At 36.6% G+C, this 24,633-nt stretch overlaps 2 protein-coding genes across 2 annotated transcripts; one reads left to right on the top strand and one right to left on the bottom strand.

The window, feature by feature from the left end:
* Positions 1–1,217: 1,217 nt before the first annotated feature.
* LOC104611338 (NADPH:quinone oxidoreductase-like) lies at positions 1,218–4,185 on the top strand. The gene is made up of 3 exons (XM_010278351.3): positions 1,218–1,406; positions 1,494–1,685; positions 3,561–4,185. The coding sequence occupies exons 1-3, from the start codon at positions 1,307–1,309 to the stop codon at positions 3,857–3,859; spliced, it is 591 nt and encodes a 196-aa protein (XP_010276653.1). The 5' UTR covers positions 1,218–1,306; the 3' UTR covers positions 3,860–4,185.
* Positions 4,186–4,606: 421 nt separating this feature from the next.
* ABCG23 (ABC-2 type transporter family protein) lies at positions 4,607–7,012 on the bottom strand. Its single transcript, XM_010278350.3, has one exon. It carries the CDS (start codon positions 6,817–6,819, stop codon positions 4,882–4,884), a length of 1,938 nt encoding a protein of 645 aa, XP_010276652.1. The 5' UTR covers positions 6,820–7,012; the 3' UTR covers positions 4,607–4,881.
* Between the last annotated feature and the right edge of the window lie 17,621 nt (positions 7,013–24,633).

The following is a 24,633-nucleotide window of genomic DNA, read 5'->3' as shown; positions in this document are numbered from 1 at the left end:
ACCTGCCCGACTTGCACCCCTAGCAACTAAGGTTCAATTTAGGAAGAGTGCAAATACAATTAGCCAAAGCCCTAGTTACATTCTTCAATTTGGGAAGAGTGCAATTAGGGTCCAACTAGGATGTGGACACTTAGACAGTTCATATCCAAACCTTGAATATACACTCTATATATTTGTTTTTATACTCTTTCCAAATTGAGCCCTTACAAATACAAACATGTAGGGCGCAAAACCTTATATATGTTATTTATTTACTTATAAACATATTATTTATATTGCATTTCTATAAATTTGTTATATTATTTATTTTTTATAAAAAAACATGTATATATATATGATGAAAATAATTAAAAAAATACTTGTATTTTTTGTTTTTCTTTATTTAAATTGGTATATTTTATTTTTTCTTTTAATAATTTAATAATTTTTAAAGAAAACCAGTATAATCAAATCAAATCCAAAGATCCGATAGGATTCAAATTCAGATCGAGTCCTATTAGATCCGATTGGATCCGACATGAACAATGTCGAATCGCATTCAAATATACCCTTATTCGAATCCAATTCGATCCGTTTGCATCATTGAGCATGAGCCCAAACTCAAGCCTCATTTTTCTACTAAATCAAGTTTGAATAATCAGATATCCGCCTCAACTTGACTTGAATCCACCCCTATCTATACCAAGAGTTCTTCTTGGGAATGGGCCAATCCAGCCCGATCCATTCTTAATCGAGCTTAGACATGAAGTTAAGCACATTAACTCATGTTCAGGCCCAAAGCATCAAACCCAATTTTTTTCTGGCTGGTCTCAAGCTTAAGATCTAAGCCCGATGGTTGGACCGGGTTCAGGCTCGGGCCTGAGTATGTTATGTTGACATATAGGCAAAGCCCGGCCCATGAACATAAACAACAAAATCGATTGGGTCGGTTCAGTTCTACTATCGATAAACCCAATCCATTAACAGGTCTATTGAAAGTAATCCTGTTCATGGGCCGGGATTCGGGCCTAATTTTACACTATCTCCGGTTCGGGCTTCGGGCCGGTCCATTAAAATTTTGAAAAAAACCAAGCCCGAGCCCGGCCCATGAAAAGACAAATTTGGATTTGGTGGTTGGTGCAAGTTGGACAGTGGAACTCATTCGGTGATACTTTTTGGTGTTCGTCTGATCATGGTTAGACGGTTAAAGATGTAGATTCTCATATTCCAACCACATCACAAGCGCTAGAAGGTTGAAAGTCGAAACCATTCTTTTGATTTCGATCAGAAACAGCCGTACAGTTGTGAAGAAGAGAGCGGGTGCGAGATGGAACGGAGCGTAGTTGCAGCAAAACCGGTTATCAAGGTGGCAGCTCTTTGTGGTTCTCTCCGCAAAGCTTCCTTCAATCGTGGCTTACTCCGCTCCGGTACCCCTCTCTCTCTCTCTCTCTCTCTCTCTCTCTCTCTCTCTCATATTCTGTCGGATTCTTGATTTTGTTTAATTTTCTGTGTAGCAATCGAGATATGTCGCGAGTCCATCAATGGAATGCAGATTGAATATGTGGACATCGAACCCCTCCCTTTCATCAACACTGATCTGGAGGTGAACGGGACTTATCCTCCGGTGGTAGAAGCCTTCCGTCAAAAGATTCTCGAAGCCGATAGCATTCTCTTTGCTTCTCCCGAATACAATTACTCTGTCACTCGTAACTTCTTTTGCCCCTTCTCTTCGTTTCAGCTCTAGCTTCTGAATATAGAGTTGCTAAAATTTGATCACTGCTTTCTTTGTTTGATAAGCAAATTCTGGTAACTGGGTTTTGTAGATTTTATATCTTTTCCTAATATAAGGAAAAAGAATTAGAACTGAAAAATGAGTACTTCATCCAAATCGAAAGAAAATAAAAAAATTAAAAAAGAAGAATCGAAATTCTAATTCATATAAGAGGCTTCAGAGTGTACATGGTAGAGAAAATCTATTGAAATATACTTGGTCTTTTCTATTATTGGCTTCTTATTTAGTACAAAAAAATAAAGGAAATGGTATAGAGAATTATATTTATCATAGATTGTCCATGAAAAGGATTTGATTTTGTTCATCATATATTTGACACACTTCACTCTAACCTTGACTCCACCTCAGATACATGTAAAATGAAATAATAATAACACAAGAGATTGATAAGTATCCTTCAAAAACTCTAAGGCTATTTTTGGTTTGATAGAAAATAAGAGAGAAACAGAAAGTTGAAAGAAAGTTCTTAAGGAATTTTGTGGGTTTTGTCATGTGATGCAACCTTCAAAAATGAGAGAAATAACATACCCATAAACTCTTTGGGATAAATTTTAGAGGCATTATCATTGGTTTATACATCAAAACAGCCTAAGCTTTTGGTGTTGCTCCATTTTGTGGAAACTAGAAAGTAGGGGTAATGAATATGTGAAATTGAGATATCCAAAGTTTTAAAATCTCCATTTTAAATTGAACCATTGTTTCTCAATGTTAGTGGCATCATGGTTGGATTATTTCAGCAGAAGTGGTGGATGAGAAAGGAACTATTGTTACAGTTCTCTCAGCTTGGTTAGGATCATGGATTTTAGAAATGCAGGAACCCTGTTTCTTATCAAGGGTAAAGAAATTCAGGAACCGTTTTAGGTGGAAGCTATCTTTCTGGTAATGTCACTGGGTGGTAGTAGTGAAGATCTGTGATTGAATCCCACCTTCACTGTGTTCTGGGCTAGGTCTGCCCCTGTTGTGTAGTTCATTTGCCTACCAAAAAAGAAAGAACATCTTCAACCCAGGTTTTAAATCACATTACAAGATCACTTTGAAATTAAACTACATGACCACATCCAACAAAACTGTCACTAGGAGTTGTTTTTTGGACTGCCATATTTAAGAACTTCTTTGGTCTCTTTATAGTTAATATCATTCAGTGTTTTAAAAGGTGTGGGAGGTGTATGCCTGGACAGGCGAGGTGCCCCAAAACGCGCTGAGGCATAGGCCAGCGCTGACACCACTGAGATGTACGCTGCAGGTGCAAGAGGTGTACGGCTCATACGCTTTTTTCATGAGGTGTGCTAGAGGCGTACGCCTCATGCACACCTCATATAAAAAGACAAAAAAAAAAAAAAGAAAAAAGGAAAAAAGGAAAGGAGAGGAAAGGAAAAGAAAAAAAAGGTGGGTTGGGGACTCTGCCCCGGACCCCTTGGCTGGGGGGCTTCACATCTTCATTCTTTTTAATATAAAAGATTTTTGTTAAAAATAAAGAAAAATGAGATCCTCCTTCCTCTTCTTCCTCCTTGTGTTCGGGAGGTTAATGCCTCTTACATTTTGAATTACGCCTCACGCCTCTAGGTAGTGGAACGCCTCGCGTCACGCCTCCGCGTTTTAAAACATTGATATCATTTCCATTATACGGTTATTTTTCTCTTTACTGGGCTTTAGGCCATCATACTTATCTGAATTTCACATGTAGGTCAAGATTTGTAGTAATTTGACATGTTGGAATGTTCTCTGGGTGTATAAATTGCTGATATTAAGCTATTTCTCCTCGCTAACTCTTTTACTTCCCTGATTCTAGCCCCTCTGAAGAATGCTATTGATTGGGCTTCTAGACCTCCAAATGTTTGGGCTGATAAGCCAGCCGCTATCATAAGCACAGGAGGAGGTTTGGGTGGAGGACGAGCACAGTACCATCTTCGCCAAATTGGGGTTTATGTTGATCTTCACTTCATAAACAAGCCAGAATTTATGTTAAGGGCATTTGAACCTCCAAAGAAGTTTGATAGCGATGGCAATTTAATAGACCCTGAGGCAAAAGAGAAGTTAAAGCAGGTTCTTTTATCATTGCAGGCATTTACTTTGAGACTAAAACAGTAGGTGCTGAACCAAGTTACGAAATTCCAAACTTTATTCCTTGCCTGCTTCCTTTGAACTATAGTGTATTTGCATCTCAAAACTGGCTGGATTGCTTGTAGTTTGGCACATCTCAATGATCAGAACAAGTATGAACTTTAAACCACTCCTTGATCATGAAAGGGTTCTGGTTAAGCATGAGTGATGAAATTGAAGGAACAAAGATTTCCCTATTTCCTTTCAATTTGTTTTTTAAAAGTAATTTATTTGGCTGTTGTGCTTTGTATAGTTGTATCATCACCTAGAATCAATATACAGAATGTTGGGCCATGATGTTATTCTCAGAGCAAGACTCCTGAGTTATGGTTCCTTGAGCATAAATCTCTTTTTCTCTGGGAGATGAGATACTGGAAGTTACAGTTCCTCGAGTTAATCTTCCATTCAAAAAGCTCCAGAAGCCCTTTACAAGTTTATGGCCTATCAATGGTCATCTAGATTATGTAAATGCTCCATGCAGTAGTGATTGATTGATAATTTTTTTTCTACGAAATCTACCTCCTAGAACTAGAATTCAGATCTGATCATGGCCAGTTGAGTTTAACTTCAGGATGTTGGAGGTGACGAAAATAAATTCGGCTATATTATAAGCTTGTTTGCAGAAGCAAAGCCAAAACACATCTAACGCTGAGTCCATAAATTCAAGGACAACAGGAGAGATTTTTGCTTTGGATTTAATCCCAGGGATACGCAAAATACAAAGCAATAATATTAAATTCAAAAGAAGAGGAAACAAGATACTCATTAGCTAGTTCTTGAAATTTGGTGAGAGGGAGATTAAATCTCACAAAAAGAAACTAAATAAAATCAATCCCTAAGTTCATCATCGTTATTTACAGGAAATAAGTAGTTCCTATCACAGAGAATAGGGCACCCAACTGTAGATTCAGGTCAAACTACATCTTAAGCACCATTGGACGTTTATTGCCAAAACCTGCTAGATGAACATGGATGGGTCCACGGTGATTGATAAGAGTGAAGAAGCTATTTCACAGCATCGTTTTTGAAGCCCTCCGAGCCAGGATGATCCAACAGAGCAGACGATAAAACAAGAAGAACCCAATCATGATCCCCACATTCATCCACCTTGTGTCCTGGTCTAATCCTCTGCTCTTCAGAACATCTCTCCCCGTGACTGTACATATTGAACCATCTGGAATTTTCCATGAGAAACAGGTATCTCTCATACTCCAGTATTCATTGATAAGAAGGGAATCCAGGGGATACTTGTAGAGAGAAACATAGTACATGAAAAGCCAATACTTTGGGATGTTTTCCTTTGGAATGAAATAACCAGAGAAGAGAAAGAAGGCCCCCAAGATTGTGCTTATCAGAGAATTCCCAGAGATGAAATCAGGAGAGACTGCACTTAGAAAGAGGACCAGTGAACTGGCCATTAAGACAATCAACCAAACTATGAAGACAAAGAATGCAAAAGCATTGAACGAAGGATTGAGTCCTACAAGCCAGTAAACAGGGATTGCAAAAAGAATGGCGACGACAAACAAGAAAGGCACAAAGATAATGGTATTGGCAATCATATAGGAGGAAACCTTGTAAGCCCCCCTTGAAGCTTCCTTCATTAGAACACGCCGTTCTTGCAGGAAAATTGGAAGAGCTTCCACAGTAGAAGACAGGAGAAAACTAAGACTGAAAGCAAAAAGACCCAACCTCTCAGCTACCCCACTATCATCCTTCTTGACCCTCAAATAAACACTGCCCAACCCCAAACCCCCCACAATTGCTTGCATTGTTCTTGCCAAGAACAACTGCTTTGTCCTGTAAATTACTTTCCAAAATCTCAAACAAAGAGACAGTATCTCAAAAAGTCTCCAGAAATAACAGCAGCAAGTCTGTCTCTTGTAAACAGTTTGTTGGACTTTAATTTCTCCTGGCCAGATTGAGAAAGAAGATGGTTGTTTTTCTTCTTTGGCTGATATATATCCTTTTGAAATTGAATCCTCCAATGGCCTGACAATCTCCATGGCATACTCTAGAGCATTTAGCTGTACTGGGATTTTATATCCCATATGGGTTATGATAACCTCAAGCAACTCAAGGCTACCATTGTGAATGACTGAGCCACGAGAGAGCAGTAAGAATTTAGGGATGGCCTGTAAAATTCTGTAACTGGGTTGGTGGATGGTTAGAATTACCATTCTCTGCTTTTCTTTTGACATGGAGGAAATCAGTTCGATTACCTGAAGAGCTGATGTGCTGTCTAGCCCTGAAGTTGGTTCGTCGAGCAGCAAAATTGGTGGGTCATGGATCATGTCAACGCCTATAGACACCCTTTTCCTTTCTCCACCTGATATTCCTCTTGTCTCTTCATCTCCAATAAAGCTATCTGCAACATGCAGAAGACCCAGCTCGTGCATCAGACACTCCACCCTCTCTTTCTTCTCCTTTGAATTCATCCCTCTAAGTCTGAATTTAGCACTGAACATCAGTGTTTCCTTGACAGTGAGGAGAGGAAGCAGATTGTCCTCCTGCGCCACGAACCCACACATTCTCCTTAACTGAGATGGACTAGTTATGGGTTGATCATTAAGTGACAGACTCTTTGGATCAAATTCTGTATGTCGAATCCGACCAGAAATGATCTGCAGAAGTGTGGACTTCCCAGCACCACTGGGACCAACAACCGCAAGGATTTCTGAGCTCCTAGCTGTGAAAGAGACAGACCTGAGTATGTTGATATGCTCAATCCTCCGAGTCAGAAAACAGAATGAACTGGGTGCAAAGCTTTTGGTGTAGGATAGATTTTTCACAGTCAGTTTGTAATGTGGGTAGGATCGATGAGATGAAGATGATGAATTGTAGAATGAAGAGGAAGGGCTGGTTGATTCTTGTGGTGAGTTGGATGTTGTTGAGTAGAGTATCTCCTGGTCATCATCGAGGCCTGTTTTCTGGAAGCAGGATGCCATTGTTGAGGCCTGATCTCTGCAGGAGGAAAATCTGGGGGGAGGAAATGGTGTCTGGAGGATGCTTTGAAGTGGGGATCGAGCAAAGAGGAAATTCAGGACGGAAGATGGAGGTTGAACTGACAAACCAGAAAATGGAGATTATTGCAGTTGCAGGAATGCATTGGTGATGGTTGAAAGCTTGGGTTTGGCAATGTTTGGTGATCAGAAATTTGACGAATTTCGAGACATTTATAAAGTAGTTTGCTTACGTTTACTTGATGGGCAAATAGTTTTGCACACGTGACACGCCACACCAATAAATAGGGATGTCACTGGATCGGGTTAAGCGACATTCCATCTTTAACCCGAACCATTCGGGTCGGGTTCGGCCGGCCATAAACGGGTTATGATCGAGATTGAAATGCGGTTGACCCGTACCAAACTTTCTCCACTGACATAATGATATTGAAGAAAATGTCTAAGTATAGGCTTAAGAACAGAGCGGTTCATGGAACAGGATGGGTTGGTTTCGGCAACCCTATTTCAACTAATTGGTTGGATCGGGTTGACGTGACGGGTCGGGTTTTGATTGATCCGGTACCAACCCCAAACTGCTGACATACCTACCCAATAGGCCAATAAATTCATTTCGGGCCTTAAAGTCGGGTTGTTCAGAAAAGAAGGCTTAAGCAAAACTACAAAAGGATCTTCTTGGTCAGATTTGGTTTGGGCCCAACATGGCCCGTCCAATTCTTCTGGCTGTCTTGAATTTATGGATCAATTCGATCTCAAAACACATGTCAGGCCCATAAACCCATTTTAGAACAAAAATATAATATTACTCTCTCGGGTTCGACTATGATGATATGGAAAAGATATGATAACTGAAAAACAACTGACGAATAACACAAAATCTTAAACGTGGTTAAGAATATGGTGTGATTTATCAAAATTCATGGATGGGTTTTGATTGGTCAAAACTCCTTCCATACCATATCTTTTCCATATCATTGATTTTCCCTAATTCTATGATACCGGAAAGGTCTGAATGCCTAAAAATTTGAACCAATCAGAGACCCACGTGAATGGAATATCAATTGATCGGTTACAAATTGATGATACCGGTTGATTAGTTATCGCTTTTTTTAGGTATGATACCATTTCGGTATCATAGTCGAATCCTATTTGGTAGGCGGCTCTAATTTGGCCAAATCACCACTCAACCATGACATAAATATTGCAGATGGGGTAGGGAAAAGCTCATTAGTGATTAGTTGGTCCCATAAAAGAATCTTCTTCACAAAAACAATAAGAGAAAATATGTAGTGAACATGAGGTCTATTATCTTCAATGTACCTTATGCCCTAAGATCGCCTTGGCTTTTCAGTCTTCACCACTACCCCATATCACTGTGGACAGTTCAACAGTAGGTTACCTAAAACAAACAAAACCTTATCCACCATACAGATTACAGCATTTGTTGTTAGGAAAATCTATGATACTGAGAGAATTTTGACCAATCTAAATTCATCGTTGAATTTTGATAAATTTCACTTGATTGGTTAACACATTTATGATAATAGATGATTGGTTATAAATTTTTTCGGATAACATGTTTTTTTCCGGTATTATAGTCGAACTCTTTGTTCTAATAGGGCGGAATGTTTAGGATTCATTTGAGAATAATGAGCAAACACACCAGTATTCCGCATGAGGCTCACACCACATTTGTAAAAAGAGTGAAAAATAAGAATTACAGGAAAAAAAATATGGAGAAAAGGAACAGAGGACTTAGATAAATGTAAGGTTTAAAACATCGGATATCAGGTTTTCAGTGATCAGATGAATTTTCCTAAAAAATAAACAAAATTTCTACAATTTAAAAAAGGGATTCAATGCAACCCATGATCCACTGATTAGGTTGGATCATCATATTTGTAGCCAGTTGAATAATGGGCTGATGGGCTCAAAATATTGATACATTCATATCGTGAGATTTTTTTTTTTTTTTGGTTTTTACAAGAAAGGAAAAGAGAAAAGAGTTATCAAAGAAAACCTCTTTGACTCTTTGGGCTTTAAAGTTGGGCTAATTACTTAAATTTATCCCATGATTTCAATAAACTATTCGAATATACCCTGAGATTTCCAAAACTATTTAAATATATGCTTTCTTAAAGTATTTTAACGCTAAAGTTGATAGAAAAAAAAAATAATAAAAGGACAAAACTGACTTTAACTATTCATTGAATTTTCAAAACGTGCTTTTGTTCACTTTCTTGCTCTCTTTTCGTTCAATCCAGAGATGGCAGCGGAGGGATAATTGAGATTGGAGAGCAAATCTGCGCTAGAATTCTTTGGGCATTTGAGATTAGTGATCTTTGAGACAGAGTAGTAGAGCTGCAAATCAGGTGGGCCGGGCCTGGCATGGCCCATCACTGTACTACGCAGGCCATGCCAGGCTTGGATTCGCACGGCACGGCAAGACAAGGCGGGCTGTGCTGGCATGGGCCTATAGCATGGCCCAATACGGCCTATATATATAATTATATACATATTTATAATTTTTTCCAAGCTTTTTATAAAAATATGTCTCTCATGGTCTGGCCTGACCTGTGGCCCAGTCCGGCCTGGGCTTGCCTGGGGTCATTCCATGGGCCATGCCAGGCCTGACCTCTGAAGTATCCTATACGTAGCGAGTATAGCCTAGCTCAGCCCGCCGACCGATATGGCATGGCCTGATTTATACCTCTACATAATAGTCATAATTACACAAAAATTGCAAGTAGTAATTACTTTGTGTCCTTTTCATATACTAATTCTGGTTGTAATGGCCTAGATGGGCTTACTTCTCCCCCACCGAAATCATATGGTGTGACCATCGATCTCGTGATTGGTTCTTCTCCATTGTTTGCTTGAATAGCTGCACACCAGCCCCCAGTAACAGCACCAGTAAAAGGCTAAGGGCCTGTTTGGCTCAAGACAAAAGGGGTCTGGAAACTGGAATTGGAGATCAGAATGATTCATTCCGATTTGAATTGTTTACTTGGACAGAATTGGAAAATCTCATTTCTATTCCTGGTAGAATGGCATTCTCCCATTTGAGGGAATGGCTATTCCCTCCCCCTGCATTGGAATGAAATCCCATTCTAGCTGATTCTTATTACTGTCTAATCCAAACAAACTATAAGAATAGACCATTCTGTCAATTCCAATTCATATTCTGAAGGATTTTGGTTCTGATTCCGATTCTGGCTTCAAACCAAACGGACCCTAAAATATTAGGTAGCAATCTAAGGTTAGTCATTATAGCTTATTTTGTTATAGTCCCTAACAGTAACGCATTGACACTAAAGATTAATTAGTAAAAGTCCACCTCCTCCCCATCTTTTTTTTTTTTTTTTCTCTTTTCTTCTTTCTTTTTTGTCTCTCCATCTTCTTCCCAGACGGTGAACTCCATTAAAGCAAAGCACGATTAAACAAGCAATATCATTCTTCTCTTGCCTTTTTTGTTTGAAGATCAAATCAGCCCCCCACAACGTTCCATAGCATATCCTATCCGTGTATTGAAAACATTTCCTGATGATAATACCAAAAATGATGATGTCATCATTGGAAGATGTTCCCAATACACGACGGATATATGCTGTGAGACGTTGTGGGAGGCTGATTTGAACTCTTTTGTTTGAACCATTGGCATCACAACTGAGATTTTAGTTTGAAAGAAAAGGTAGGGAGGGAAACTTATACATCCTACCTTCTTTCAAACCAAACACAGCGTTGATGAAAAATTTGATTGACTCAACCAATGTTATTTGATTAACCGCTTTGATATCACAGATTCGTTGGAAAGGGAAAAATTATGGTTACAGAAATTACAGAAAGGAAAAGAAGAAGAAAAGAGGAGGGGAAGGAGAGAATCAGAGAAAGGAAAAATAAAAGTGGGATTATAAAAAACCAAATGGGTATGTGAAATAGCCCAAATGGGGCTATCTTACAAACCACAAAAAAAAAAAAATATTTTGGTCAAACCAAAAAACCCTAAGGCTGTATTTTATTTGAAGGAAAAGGTAGAAAAAGGAAGGAAAAGGCAGGAAAACCTACACAAGGTTTATACATATTTTCCTTCCTTTTCTTTCCTTTCTCTACCTTTTCCTTCAAACCATACATAGCCTAAAGTTAATGCAAAAGCTTGGCCTTGAGGTTCCTTGATTTTTGACATGTCCCATACATTATGGAACTTACCATAGATTGATTGGGCTCAAAATTAGCAACACAGCCATATACCGTGCCACTTTATTATTAATACATACATTTGGATGGTGAGAAGAATTATTAGGAGCTCTTTCAAAGCTCCAAAACTAATGCAAGAATCAAATTGTTAAGAATCATTTAATGTTGGAATTTTGTGACTTGAATTCCCAAAAATTAGGTTCTTTATGCTTCAGTGTGTGTTAAGAGACTATTGCCAAGGCTCAAATATATATCAATTTACACTTACAAATGTATACACATCAATATACGATTTAGATAGGCATTATGCAAATTTCACAATTACATTAATAACAGTAAACCTAAGGTTGAAATAACTACCACTAAGGTATAAATATATAAGATATGTACTATATAACTTTTTATAAATCACATATAAGGCCATTAATATGTTATTATTTATTTAAGTTAAATTATTAATTAATTAATTAATGATATTAATAATTACATTAATATATAAACAACCTAAAAATATATATTAGACTGATGAGAATGTTCAAGATCCATAATCCAAGAGTCCAAGATAAAAATCATAAGCAACTTTAAGATTTTAATTTCTAAAAATGTTCTATATTTTATTAGTTTTATTGTTTTATATTAAGTAACAAAAAAAGTCAACTTAATCTTAAGTCCTTATTATTCTAACAAATGGCCATATAACTTGTTAATATTACTAATGTAAATTAAATAAATTTTGTAAATAATACATTTATTCATATAAATAATAAAATTATGTTCTCTATTATAAGTTATGTCATTAATCAATAATTTGAAAAAAATTGTAATCTGAATTTAGTAAGTGTATCAAATCCATTAAAATTTCAAAGATACATATCGTATACAATTCATAAATTTTAATTGCTAAAATAGTTATTCCTGTTTTATTATTTTTACCCGATATGAATGTAGAATAGTGGATTTGATAGATCATTTATTTCATTAATATTTAGAAAAAAAAGTTATTTAATGATTATTTCTACTTTATTTTTAATTTTCTAGTGGAACACTGTTCATATATAACATTATTTACTTCAGTTAAAGTTGGCCATCAAGTTAACAAATGCTATTTTCCTTCAACCATTAGCATGACTTTAGAGTGGCTTAATGGTGAGTAGTTAAACAATTGAACTTTAAGTAGGGATGGACACAAATCAAGCTTTTTCACGAGATATTTGAGCTTAGCTCATTAAAAGCTCTACTTTTGAATCGGGATAAACCAAGTATGAGATGAATATATAGGCTTGTTTGTTAATCGAGTTAAGCTCATCTCATGAAGCTTGCGAGTCTAATCTGACTTATATTATATATATAATATTTTTAATTTGTATATGTTTAATAGTAATTAAATAACATATATATATATATATATATATAATTTTTTACATGTACAATTCTTTATTTTTTATATGAAGCTTGGCTCATTGTCGAGTTCAAGCCAAACTGAGCTCAAACATATGAGCTTTTGAGTGGGGTTGATCAATTTGAGCTCAGTCTCTAGCTCAAATTGACCTTCAGCTCATGCTTCATGCTTTTCCATTGAGTCGAGCTCGAATAACTAAATATTTGACTTAACTCAGTTCAAATCAATCCATACTCCTTAGGTTAAGAATCAAACATTTGGGGTTGTATTATATGAATCAAAGATTAAAGGTAGTTTGTAAGTTTTTTTTTTTTTTTTTTTAATTTCCTACCTTTCCTTTACATGACCAAGCAGTGATGGTAAATGCAAATCTCCTCGATTGTACCCTCCCCATATTTGAGGGTGGGGCAGGTTGGGTCGGGTTGGTGGGTTGGGTTTTGAATCCAACCTATCAAGCTCTCTTAACTAGGGTAGGGAGCTTCTTTTATAGAGTGGCATCTTATTTTCTCATAAAAGAACATCTCAAAAGTGGTTATTCCCACTCTCCAACAAAAATATCCTTCCTTATACATGTGTTTACCTACTCAAATGGTACTTACCTCCACTAAAAAAAATAAAAAAAAAAACAAAAATTCATTTCAAATGATGTAAAATATATAAAGTGGGTTATTGTTTAGAAATAAAAATTGATTTAATCTCTTAAATTAAATAATAAATCTAGACATAAAAATAAAAATAATAACCTAGTACATGGTCATTCTATAATTATTTGTTATATATAAGCAATAAACAAGTAAAATAACATGAACATCAAGATTTTCAATTATTTTATTAAAACGGGTAAAAATCATATAAACTATCAACTATCATTTACATAAAATTCAAAATATTATTAAATTCAACACCTAATACATAAATATACAGGTCAGGGAGGGTTGAATTTATCCTAATACCATACTCTTAGGCTATGTTTGGTTTGAAGGAAAATGTAGGGAAATGAAGGGAAAGGTATGAAAACCTATACAAAGTTTGTAAATGTTTCTTTGCCTTTCCCTTCCTTTCCCTACTTTTTCCTTCAAACCAAACATAGCTTTAGGGGTTGTAAAATCCTGAAACTCATTCTGACTCCAAAATCTGTTTTTCAATAAAAAATAAACCATCCTCTTGGGGCAGTTACCAACTAGATAGGGTAAAAATTGTCATCCTTAGGAGCAAGCTTACCTAAAGATTCTTGGCTTCTAAATTCTACTTTGTTTGAATTTTAAAGGCAATTAATAGAAGTGATAAGAGCAATAGTGAAACAACTACAATTTGAATTAATTTCAAAAAACATGATTAATGAGGAAAGAAATTAATGGCAGAATTTGGAAAGCCTCACTTAAAAGGGCATGAATGGTGGAAACTACAATTATTACGAGGCATTAAACTTAAAATTCAAATTTTATAATCTATATCAATCAATATGAGTTGATACAATTTAGGAATGGCAATGGGGCAAGTTCAGGGCTGGGACCATATTCCCCTTCCCAGCTCCAATTTTTTACTGACTTCTTATCTCAAACCCCAACCTTCATTGGGGGAAAAGACTCAACCTCCATCCCTGACCCTGATCGAGATGGTTTCTCCATGGGGAACTCAAATACCCTTTTTTTTTTTTAATTTAAAGTTTAATTTTACTTTGAGGAAAAAGATTTTCTTAAAAGAAAAAAATCATCAATTAAAATTTACAATTCAAATCATCAGGTCCAAATATGGCAGGGACTTCACTCCCCATCCCCAACCTGATCAGGTCAGGGAGGCTTAGATATCTAATGGGGATGGGAAAAATTGTCATCTCTAATACAAACCATAAGGGTGAATGACATCAATGTTTGATCATTCCACCTTTGCCACATACCCTTGCTTACCGATATGATATGCCCCTGTATCGGGTATAGTTTTGGACTGACAAGCATGAAAAATGCTAGTTGGAATCTGAAAGCAAACATTTTATGCAAAAATAAAAAATAAAGAAAAATAAAGGAATTAAAAAAAAAGACATAAGTTAGTTTATATTAATTCAATCGATCCTCCCTATATCCTGGATAGCTAGGACTAAAATTAGGTTATGTGGTGAAGAGGAGTCAAAATGTCTCTATCTTGAGCCTCTCTTTAAATCAGAGAATCAAACACTTGGGGTTGTATTCCAAGAACCAAAGGTTAAAGATAGCAATTCTAACTTCGTTTCTTTCCTTTTCTTCTTTTTCTCTTCGGATAACATCCCTTGTTAATCAAAGTAAAAAAAGAGGGTTGACCATTTTGAGAGTGAATGGTTTACCCTCCTAGTCCAGCCAAATACCCACAAAGCTCGTCTTGTGGGTATGCCTCCAAACATTTTCAGGACCATACTCGTCTGTCCCATGAGAGAGAGAGAGAGCAGAGCTATTAATTTGTAGGGCCAAGCTTGAAAATAAACGTCAAAGATCAATATAGTTGTGGATAACATTTAATAAAATGGAGGTGGTTCCTGGTGTCATATCTTTTTTTTTTTTTTCTGGTACTATCAGTGTTCAATGAAAAATATATATTTCGAAAATGAAATTGCATGGCAAATAAACTATGCCTAATTAGTACATGAGCCTTTGTTTTAATTTCAAAACCCCAACTGACATTTTTCATTTAATCACTGATATATTCGTTTTTCTTTTTGGGAGGAGGCCCTAATATGTAAATCTTGTTCTGTATTCCACTCTGTTCAGTATGTGTTATATCGATTGTGAAATTATAAGTCTTTTGATCATTTTGTCTTATTTCAACCCATGTATTTTTCAATCTTGCCCCACCCCAAAAGACCTTATATCTACCAATGGAGGGGTGGCTAAGTTGGTATATATGTTAGCTGGTTAGTTCCAATATAGACAGTCGAATCCTAATATCACCAACCTTAAGGAGAGGGTTGTAAGTGTGGTGGACTGTTTGTAAAGCCTTTTTTATCAAGCTTTAATTTTCTTTCTAAAATTGAATTAATACTGTGTTTTCTAGGTTGTTTAGGTCCTTGTGGATCTTATTGATATGAAAAGAACTTGTTATGCTTAACAACCACAGGAGAGAACAAATTAAAGAAACCCATGTATAGCTTTTGAACTATATTTTTTAAGATGGGTATTTTAACAAGTCATGAAGTCAAACAATTGTGAAAAGCGGACAACTATAAACCATTTTAGCTGTTAATTCCTGTTTTGATGGTTAAACATGAATAAATCAGTGATAAATTGACATCTTTTAACCTACTTAAAATATTTGAAAATAAATATACCTTGTGAAGTATAAAAGCACAATTTGAAATATATGTCAATAAAAAGTAAATAGATCATGCAATATCTTTAATATAGGGGATGTTTGGAACGTGGCCGTTTTTCACGTTGGATTCATATAGGCATTTCAACAAACGTTCATGTATCTCATTGTTTGGTTCAGCCAATTATTAAAAAATCGGGCATGTATCAAAAATCAAGACCCCACCGGTTGATGCATGAAACATCAAATTTGGCATTTTATGCATCGATGAAATGTTTTCCCCAACAGTTGACTGATGTATATCCTATGTGGTGCTTACCTGTTAGCACATACATGAAAAATCGTGATGAAAATCATTTTACCAAACAGCACACATGGCAGAAGTGTCTTTTTGTGAAAAATGGGTCTTGAAAGTATGAGCATTTTTTCTTGAATATGGGTTCCAAAAAATGCCCACACTTTCAAATACCATTATAATTAATCGAAGCTTAATATATCATAATTTTTTTATATACATTAAATTGAATTCTTCATGAAATATCTTTAATATAATTAATTAAAAATTAATATCTCATAATTTTTTAGACTAAAAAATGCCACCGATGATAAAAAATCAGTTACTCCCGTTGGTGTAGCCTAAGACCATGAATCACGATTCTCACAGCTCTGAATGTATTTATGTAAAACGAAAGATGGAGCTATAACAATGCATCAAAGGCCATGATTTAACCGTTTTAGCCCAACACTACTCTAATGGGAGTATCTGATTTCTCCAAGTGACCGACGTGCACAAATCAATCTCCTTCAGGGTGAAGGTTTCCTTTGTCGTTGTTGTATTTCCCTCTCCAAACAACAAAGAGTGGAACCTGCTTGATCATCTAAAATTCCACCACGTGTACAGATTTTTGTCCACAAAGAAAATGAATATGAGATGAGTCAAACAAATAGTTAAAAGGGGTCTTGACTAGACAGTCCCCTGCTTCACTGACAAGTAACAAACATAATTGAAAGCAATGCTCCAATTAAAGCATGGGCAAACCCTAGACACGTGGCGCCTCCTTACACTATTCCCTCTTAACACTCCTCTTAATTTCACTAAGACCCACCAAACTAAACCCTAGAATCAGGCAACTCGGGTTACCCGTTTAGCAATTGGAATCTAAAACTCAATTCACAACGCGCGTCTTTATAATTTAACCTGCCCAACAGATAACCCACAGCTTTCTTGCCACGTGTCATGATTTGAAATGGTAGTAAACTCTACGGTCACAAACCCTCTGGTAGGGCTAGCATTCCCCTTTAATGAGAGGCACGTAGCTTTACACGCCTCCTAGAATCTTTGTCTTTGTTCTCTCAATCACAATAACTCTCTGAGCAGTACTCTATATAGTTCAGGCCCCTCACTCTTGACACATAATCTCCTGATAACCACCTTATTTATTACCTCTTCAATCCTTTTCACCTCGCAACACACACACAGATCATGTCTCGTCACCGGCGTCAAGCATCTCAGGCAATCCTCTCGGCGTTCGATGCCCTGGAGGAGCCACCAAGGGAATCGGACGTCGGTCTAGTAGCCAATGCAGCAGCTGGTACAACTAGTCATGTCGTCGCTGCTAATGTTGCCGCTGGTTCTAGTGTTGGTGCCACTGATAAGACAAGTCATCCCCCTCGCGCCGGACAAGATTGCCTTAGCCAGCAGTCTGTTTCGCCTTCAGAGAAGAAGCCATCATCCATTGATCGTTCGACCTAGTCGAAGATCTTGGTAGTTAATTCCACTCTTTCTGCTTGTTGTTTCTTCTTGTTCCAATCTCTTTGACCGAGTTTCGCCTTACTTTCTTCTTCTTCTTCTTCTTCTTCTTCCGGGTCTTGTTTTTTTTTTTTTCTTTTGTTGAAAACTCTGAACTTGTGATCTTTCTGGGCTTCTTTTCTGGTCAAAATTAAGCTGGAACTGAGCCTTGTTTACGATTCTATATGATAGTCAGGCTTTGTTCTTTGTTGTTTATGCTATGTAATTCCCATTAAGGAGGGGTGATTTATTACTGATTTGCTTTTGTTAGAAAAAGAAAGAAAAATGAGAGAGTGAGAAGGAAGATAGATAATGCAATAACCAAATTGTGAAACTAGAGCTCTATAATTTTCTGAAAATGGCATCACCTCCTGATCCAACTTAAAGCAGACTCGACCCAGTATGATTAAGAGAAGAACTGAAGAACCAGGTGTGAGAACAGAAGATCATTGCTCTTTGCAATTTGATTACAAGAAGGCCAAAGATAGTTCTGTAGCTAGGGCATCTGCTACAGTTGTACGCAGAAGGGCAATTAAGATTGTTCTATGGGTCATGTTTCATCTGGGTTCATCTTCTCACCAAGTCTTGTCAACTCACAAGCCTGAAGATAGTTTCTCTAGTAGGGCATGGTGTTTCCAGTACAACCATGGTCGCACATGCAGTGTTTTCTGCAACTCTAGTAAAAAAAATTATTAATTTGTTTGATAATTTAGGGATCTATTATTCAACATTGCAGTCTTGCAGAGATTATCGTTTCTTCATTTAACTATCTTATTTATTTGTTATTTTACTTCTGTTTGAGCTTTTTATTAGGACTTGGACCTGACCTTCACGTGATGGAAGGGGACCAAAGAGAAATGGACTAGGCTCACCAGTACTAATGTTCATTAAATTGAAAATTAGCTAGGGTACAGAGCCAATCACTATTCGCCACGTCATTAAGTGGCACCTGAACGTCACGTAAAAGAAGGGGACCAAGCTATCCTTATCCTGAACCCCCCCAATTTCCCTAACCCAAAGAGGGGGGAGGGGACTCATTGTGTAAGATATGGGTACAAGACAACACCAGAGTAAAGATTCTCTCTGTGTGTTCTCTTTCATTTCAGGGAAGAAAATCAACTGCATCCCACTGGAGAGTGGAGAATAGTATGGCTGGTAATAAACTGGTATTTTATAGAATAGAACCTGACGGGTCTTATAATAAACTGCAACTTACAGGTGATTTTCCATGGCATTTCAGTCCTGGTGACAATCTATTAGGGTTAGAAAAGTAGGGGTGCAACTCGGGTTATCCAACTTGAAGAATTTACACAACATTAGGCTTGGGCCCTAGGGCCTGGCCCATTCAAAAATTTTCAAGTGCTTCTCCCACTTAAAGCGAAAAACCCGGAGTCCGGTTCTAGTGAGTAGAGGAGTCCTTGATGTGAACGCTCTTCTAGCTAAGGGTTCCAACTCTCCCACATACAAGTTTTGCACCAGTAAGAGGGCCCATCACTTAGTACAAGAGAGCAGTGGAGAGAAGTTGAAGACCCCTCTTCAATTTCAATTTATAGAATAGGGGAATTGGTAGTGATGGAAGGTAAATCTCCATCTCCCTCTTATAATTATTTTGTGTTTTCAACATGCTAGGAATGGGCTTTGCATCAGTTTTAAGTGTTTACATGACCAACTTACACCCCTAAAGGGAGGGGATCGATGGAGGGAAGAAACTGATGAGGGTTTTGCAGGAGCTCAGATCTCTTGCAAACATTGCATCCAACCACACATTGGCAATATTTCCAAATATATATATATATATATATATATGTTAAATTTATGGAGAGATATTCTATGATTTCACAATGTATACAAAGTTTTTGCTTGCAGGGAATCCCATTGTTAGGTGAATAGGTGAATGACCTAGTTTCTATGTCCTTCCACCATTTCCAAAGATCAAAATATTTTACTTAATGAGATTCATATTAGTTTTCTATATGTATTTGTGCATTTCTTAATTCTTCTACCATTTTAAGAGGTTTCCCTTGTACTATATATGATAGTATGCACTCCATTTAGACCTTTTTTTTCCGTCTCCATAGGGCTACCTACACAAGAAGGGGTAGTCCATCCCCAAACCCATAACACCTTCCCCCCATCGTAGTGCATGCAGGTTTTAATCCCAAGTCTCCACTACAACAAGTGGGAGATCTTACCAACCAACAAGTTGGCACCTTATCATTATGGTATTTGAGCTTCGGATTTGATGTTATTGTAATACATTTGTGGAATTTGTATAAATCTCTCTATTGTATCCATGTGTATCTTAATTTTATGTTGGTTTTTTCATGAAACTTTGGCCCGGGTAAGGGTCAGTCTGGATCTCCTACCCACAAGACAACACAGCTGTACATTAAAAACATCTCCTCATGCATGAATGATAACATACAAGTATGGTAGATGTACCCAGTGTACGGCTGTAGTGTGTCCTGTCGATAATTGTGGGTAGATCCGAGGGCAAAGTACTGTGAATTAGGTCTAATTAATGGGTTATTGGCAGTTCATGATAATTATTAGGTGCATACAGGACCCATTGGCACAATGGGGAAAGCCTACCTAGTTTCAGTTCGAACATGTGCCTAAAGATGCCCTAAGACCAAGGCAACTATGAAGGGTTTGAGGGGATTGGCAATGCCTATCCTTCGTACAATATTTGTTTGTTTCCTTGTAAGTATCAGAGAAAGAAAAAGAGGAGAGGGATTTATTAATACTTTGAAACCTTGCAACCATAATTTTTTAACATATGCCTACGTGTAAAAATCTAAATTTATTGAGAATGAACAATGAAGTTTATTTCAAGGTAGCAGTGGATTTCATTTTTGACAGTCATAGAAAAATGGCCAGAATATCACAAATGAAGCTAGATTTGAATGGGAGGACTAGCGTCAATTGAACTGCATTGATTGAGCCACTTCGAAGAAGCTACCAAATTATGGGCCTTTTGAGAATTGAGAGCCACAACTGAGATTTCAGCTATTTCAGACTAATTTTCTTTCAATTGCAATGACTCTTGGGTCAGGGCTACCCCAGCCAATTAACATCTGCAATTCTCCTTTCAGTTACCAAAAATAAATAAATACAAGATTTTCCCGTTCCTATATTACTACTTGCACCCAATAAATGTTGGTATACTCCTTCAGTTTGTTCCACAATAAATGAAAAGAAAAACTAATTAATCACATTAAAGAGGTCAAGAGGTTTATTACTTTTTATTGGTTCATGTTTTTCGAGGTAAAATTTTCAATCACATTAAACTCTTTAACAACATTAAAAATTGTCACTTATGACATAACATCTCATTTATCACTAATTGACCATAGATTTTGCCTTTGTCTTTCTTCACTAAAACTTGGGGGTATTCTTTATTGTGGATGAGAAATTGGTGGGTGTGAACAGATTCACACCACACCCTGTGTCAGGGACCAATCCACACCACACCACAGTCCATAACTGTTGAACAAACTATGTGGACTATACTAGTCTACACCCACAGTGGCGTTCTGTAGGCATGGTATGGACCTATTAATACCACACTTTTTTATTCCATTTATCTGATATACATTTCATGAATGATCTACATAGTTAATCATAAATATCTAATTTTTGCATTTTATATGATAAATATATTGAAAAATGCATCAATGAATTAATATTAACCAATAAATATTAATTTTTTATAAAAACAATAGTAAAACAATTAAAAGTTAAAATAAATTAAATATTTAAAAATATTATTTTATTGATAAAAACATTTAAAATTTATAAAAATTAAAAAAGCAAGTAAAATAATTAATATTTTATTGACAAAATAATTAATATCGACAGGTGGACCGGTGGTGGAGAGTTGCAACAGTGGAGAGCTTCAGTGGGTAAGCAACGGAGAATGTGAAGCAAGGGATCAAAAATAGACTATGGATGGGCCCTATCCACGAGTTTTTCTCGTTGACGCTAAATTGGAGTGTGGACAGGAATGGTCCACGATATAGCATGGACTGATCCTGTCCACAACTAGCTGAACAGGTGTTCATCCCATGCACAAGATGGACACGGTGTTGAACACCACCTTGGCGTCTATTTGGCATTGTTGTCGTTACTCCAGAAAACAGTGACACATCAGCGCCATGTCGGAAAGAATGGTGTTCTAGGAAATGACTGTTTGTTTAGAACCGTTTTTTCATAAAAAACGGTGTTCCAAGCCACACCTTAGAAATCGAGAAGGCGTGGTTTGGAGCAATGTCGAATTTGGCATTTTCTCAGGTTATAGCTCGTTGATGCCAACAAGGATGTGATGTTGTAGTGACATAGACTTCCTATAATGGGTACCTGTGCTAAAAACAGACATGGAGCACTGGTACCATACAGAAAGTGTTGTTGTTGCTCCAAGAAACATCCTACCTGACAGCAACGTTTCCAAATAGGAAAAAAAAGACACCATTTGCTTCTAACCCCACACACTAGCAGCACCGTTTTCTGTGTTGTATCTGCAACATCAATGCCAAACATATACTTGGTTATATGATAAAGGCAAAACGTACCATATAGACCAACCAACATGTGGCAACAAAAAAAATCTTTTGCTGCACCATCATAGGAATTGATTGATCAGTTTTTTTTTTCCAAAATTAAAACAAAAAATATGTTCTTAATTTAAGGTTTAAAAATATATTTTCATGATTATTTATTTAATATCAGTTCTATAAATCATATAATATTTATATTATAAAATTTGTTTTGTTTTAAAAACCAGTATTTTGACGTTATGGAATTAGATGTCAGTCAACAGAAGGCCTGGAAATGGTTTTTCACCTCAATGGATTCAAAACCTTGGTTCCTTCTTCATTAGGAATGGCAACAGGGTGAATTCAGAGTAGGATTCATATTCCCTATCCCCAACCTCAATCCCTATTGGCGATAAAAATTGTCTTCCACTCCCAATCCCTGATAGAGAAAAATCCCCTGCGGGGACCCAAATTATTGAAATTTCTTAATTAACAGTATTTTTGATAACTAAATTTAGTTAATATAATGGTAAGGATCCCTATTAATCCCCACTCCATTGAATCGGAGAGGTTGGGTAGGAAAATTGCCATCACATCCCTATTCTACATGGATTCTAGATCTGCCATTTATGTTGGGCTCGCCCTCAACACATGAGACAATGCACTTGTGCACATTTAGCCCAGAATATGGGAGGAGGATTTGAAGCTTCCTCCAAACTTTTATGAAATACATCATTTTTCCATAAGCTTTCCTTAGGCTCAGTTCGTTTTTGGTGTGAGTTTCTGAGTGTTACTGTCTGCTTTAGATTGATCTTGTTTTTTTTTTTTTTTTTTTTTCTTCTTTATTTGACAAGTGAAATAGAATGCAAAATGAAGTGGTCCCCACTTTATATATAAAATAACGGAAATGGGAGGGTTATTTTGTTTGAGAGTATGGTAGGAAGTAAAAATAACATGATCCCCCACTTTGGCTTAAAAGTGTGAAATTATGGACTTTGATGCATTGTTAATGTGGTCCCACTTCACGCCAGTTCTTGAGATGCAAAATTTTGCATTTTTGAGAGAAAATTAAGGTAGAATAAGGTGGTACAAATTTTGCATCAGTTCTTGGGATGCAAAATTTTCACTATCAGTAAATGCAAATAAAACAAAAATTACAAATTTCGTATCGGGTAAGAGTGAAAATTATAGTTACAAACTGATGTGAAATTAAGGCTGAATACAAAATTTTTATCCAATTCAGATTTACACGGCAAACAAACAGAGCCTTAGGATTTCAAATGGAGTGGGTTCTTTCTTTTTGAGAAATAGATTATTTACAACCTTCCAAATCTCTCATCACAGTACATACAAAAACAAAACCAACAATGTGGTCAAACACTCCCCATAGAATTAATCCAGAGCCCTTACCTCCTCCAGCTCCCCCTATCGCCAAGTCCTACCCAAGTTGCTTTGGCCAAAGACTATGTAAAAGGGTATAATGAATCATCTCTAGTTCCTATATGAATCTAGGGCATTTCTTATTAAACAGATTCATACTTTTGAGCTTAAGTTTACTGCACTTGCATTTGCATTAGCTCAGTTTGGGAAATAGTACAAATACAAATATGTACAATGCAAATACCGATTTTGAACTACAAATATAAAGACTTTATACTGTACATTTTTATATTTGCACTCTCCAAACTGAGCCATAACAAATCTTTTTTCAATGATATGGGCTGGGCTTCAGAGAAACTTTTCTATCCTCGCACCACCACATTAAGCATCTTCTCATCAAGAAGGCTAAGAGGCTATTTGGTAATGGTAACAGCTGAAATAGCTGAACTCAATGACTTAACTTGTTTTGTCTTTTAATATGCTGTTAAGGTGGTAGTAAGTTCCTTAGTGGTTAAGTTGGATTAATTGATACCTTCAAATATTTACTAACTTATTTGATTACTATACACACTAAAGACAAAAAGCAAATAAGTCATAAAATTCAGCCACTTCAGCCATTATTAAAGAGAACAGAAAAGTCACTGCATGCTTTGTTACTTTCTCTTCTAGTGAATATATATGAGTCAGTACTTGAAGACTGAATAGTATGTTGATATGATATGGTTTACTATATGACTATTTTATCCACTAAAATACCAGGTAATAAGTCACTAAGCTGAGCCATTTCAGCTGTTATTCAAGGGCAAAGATGGAAAACAACGATAGGCTTAGGCTTTCCTTTCATGGGATCAACTCATCACTCATCATTGATGAGGTCTTTTAAAGTTCACTTTCCTCCCTCACCCTGCAGCCGAATGTACTTTTGACTAATGATTAAGGCTCGGCTACCTTTATCAAAATTGGGATGTGCCCAACACTGTTTTTTTTTTTTCTTTTTTAATAAAACCCTCCTTTTTATTGTAAGAAATGTTGCAAAATAAGGAACACTTGCAGAAATGAAGTCATTTATTTGGAGTGATCTTGACCGTCTGATCTGCTTAGAGTGTCAGCTTGAACGGTGATAGATGGGTTCCACTGAAAAGACACAGTGTGGGTATGGCCGTATGGGTGTTCTAAAGTTAAAAATCATGAGTGGGTCCTGTTCTAATTGTGAAGAAGAGTTATCG

This window comes from Nelumbo nucifera, chromosome 7, assembly GCF_055504915.1.
Source record: "Nelumbo nucifera cultivar China Antique chromosome 7, China Antique-T2T, whole genome shotgun sequence".
In the NCBI taxonomy this organism is placed as follows: domain Eukaryota; kingdom Viridiplantae; phylum Streptophyta; class Magnoliopsida; order Proteales; family Nelumbonaceae; genus Nelumbo; species Nelumbo nucifera.
Note: the sequence above shows the minus strand (reverse complement) of the source record. Positions and strands in the feature narration are given on the sequence as shown.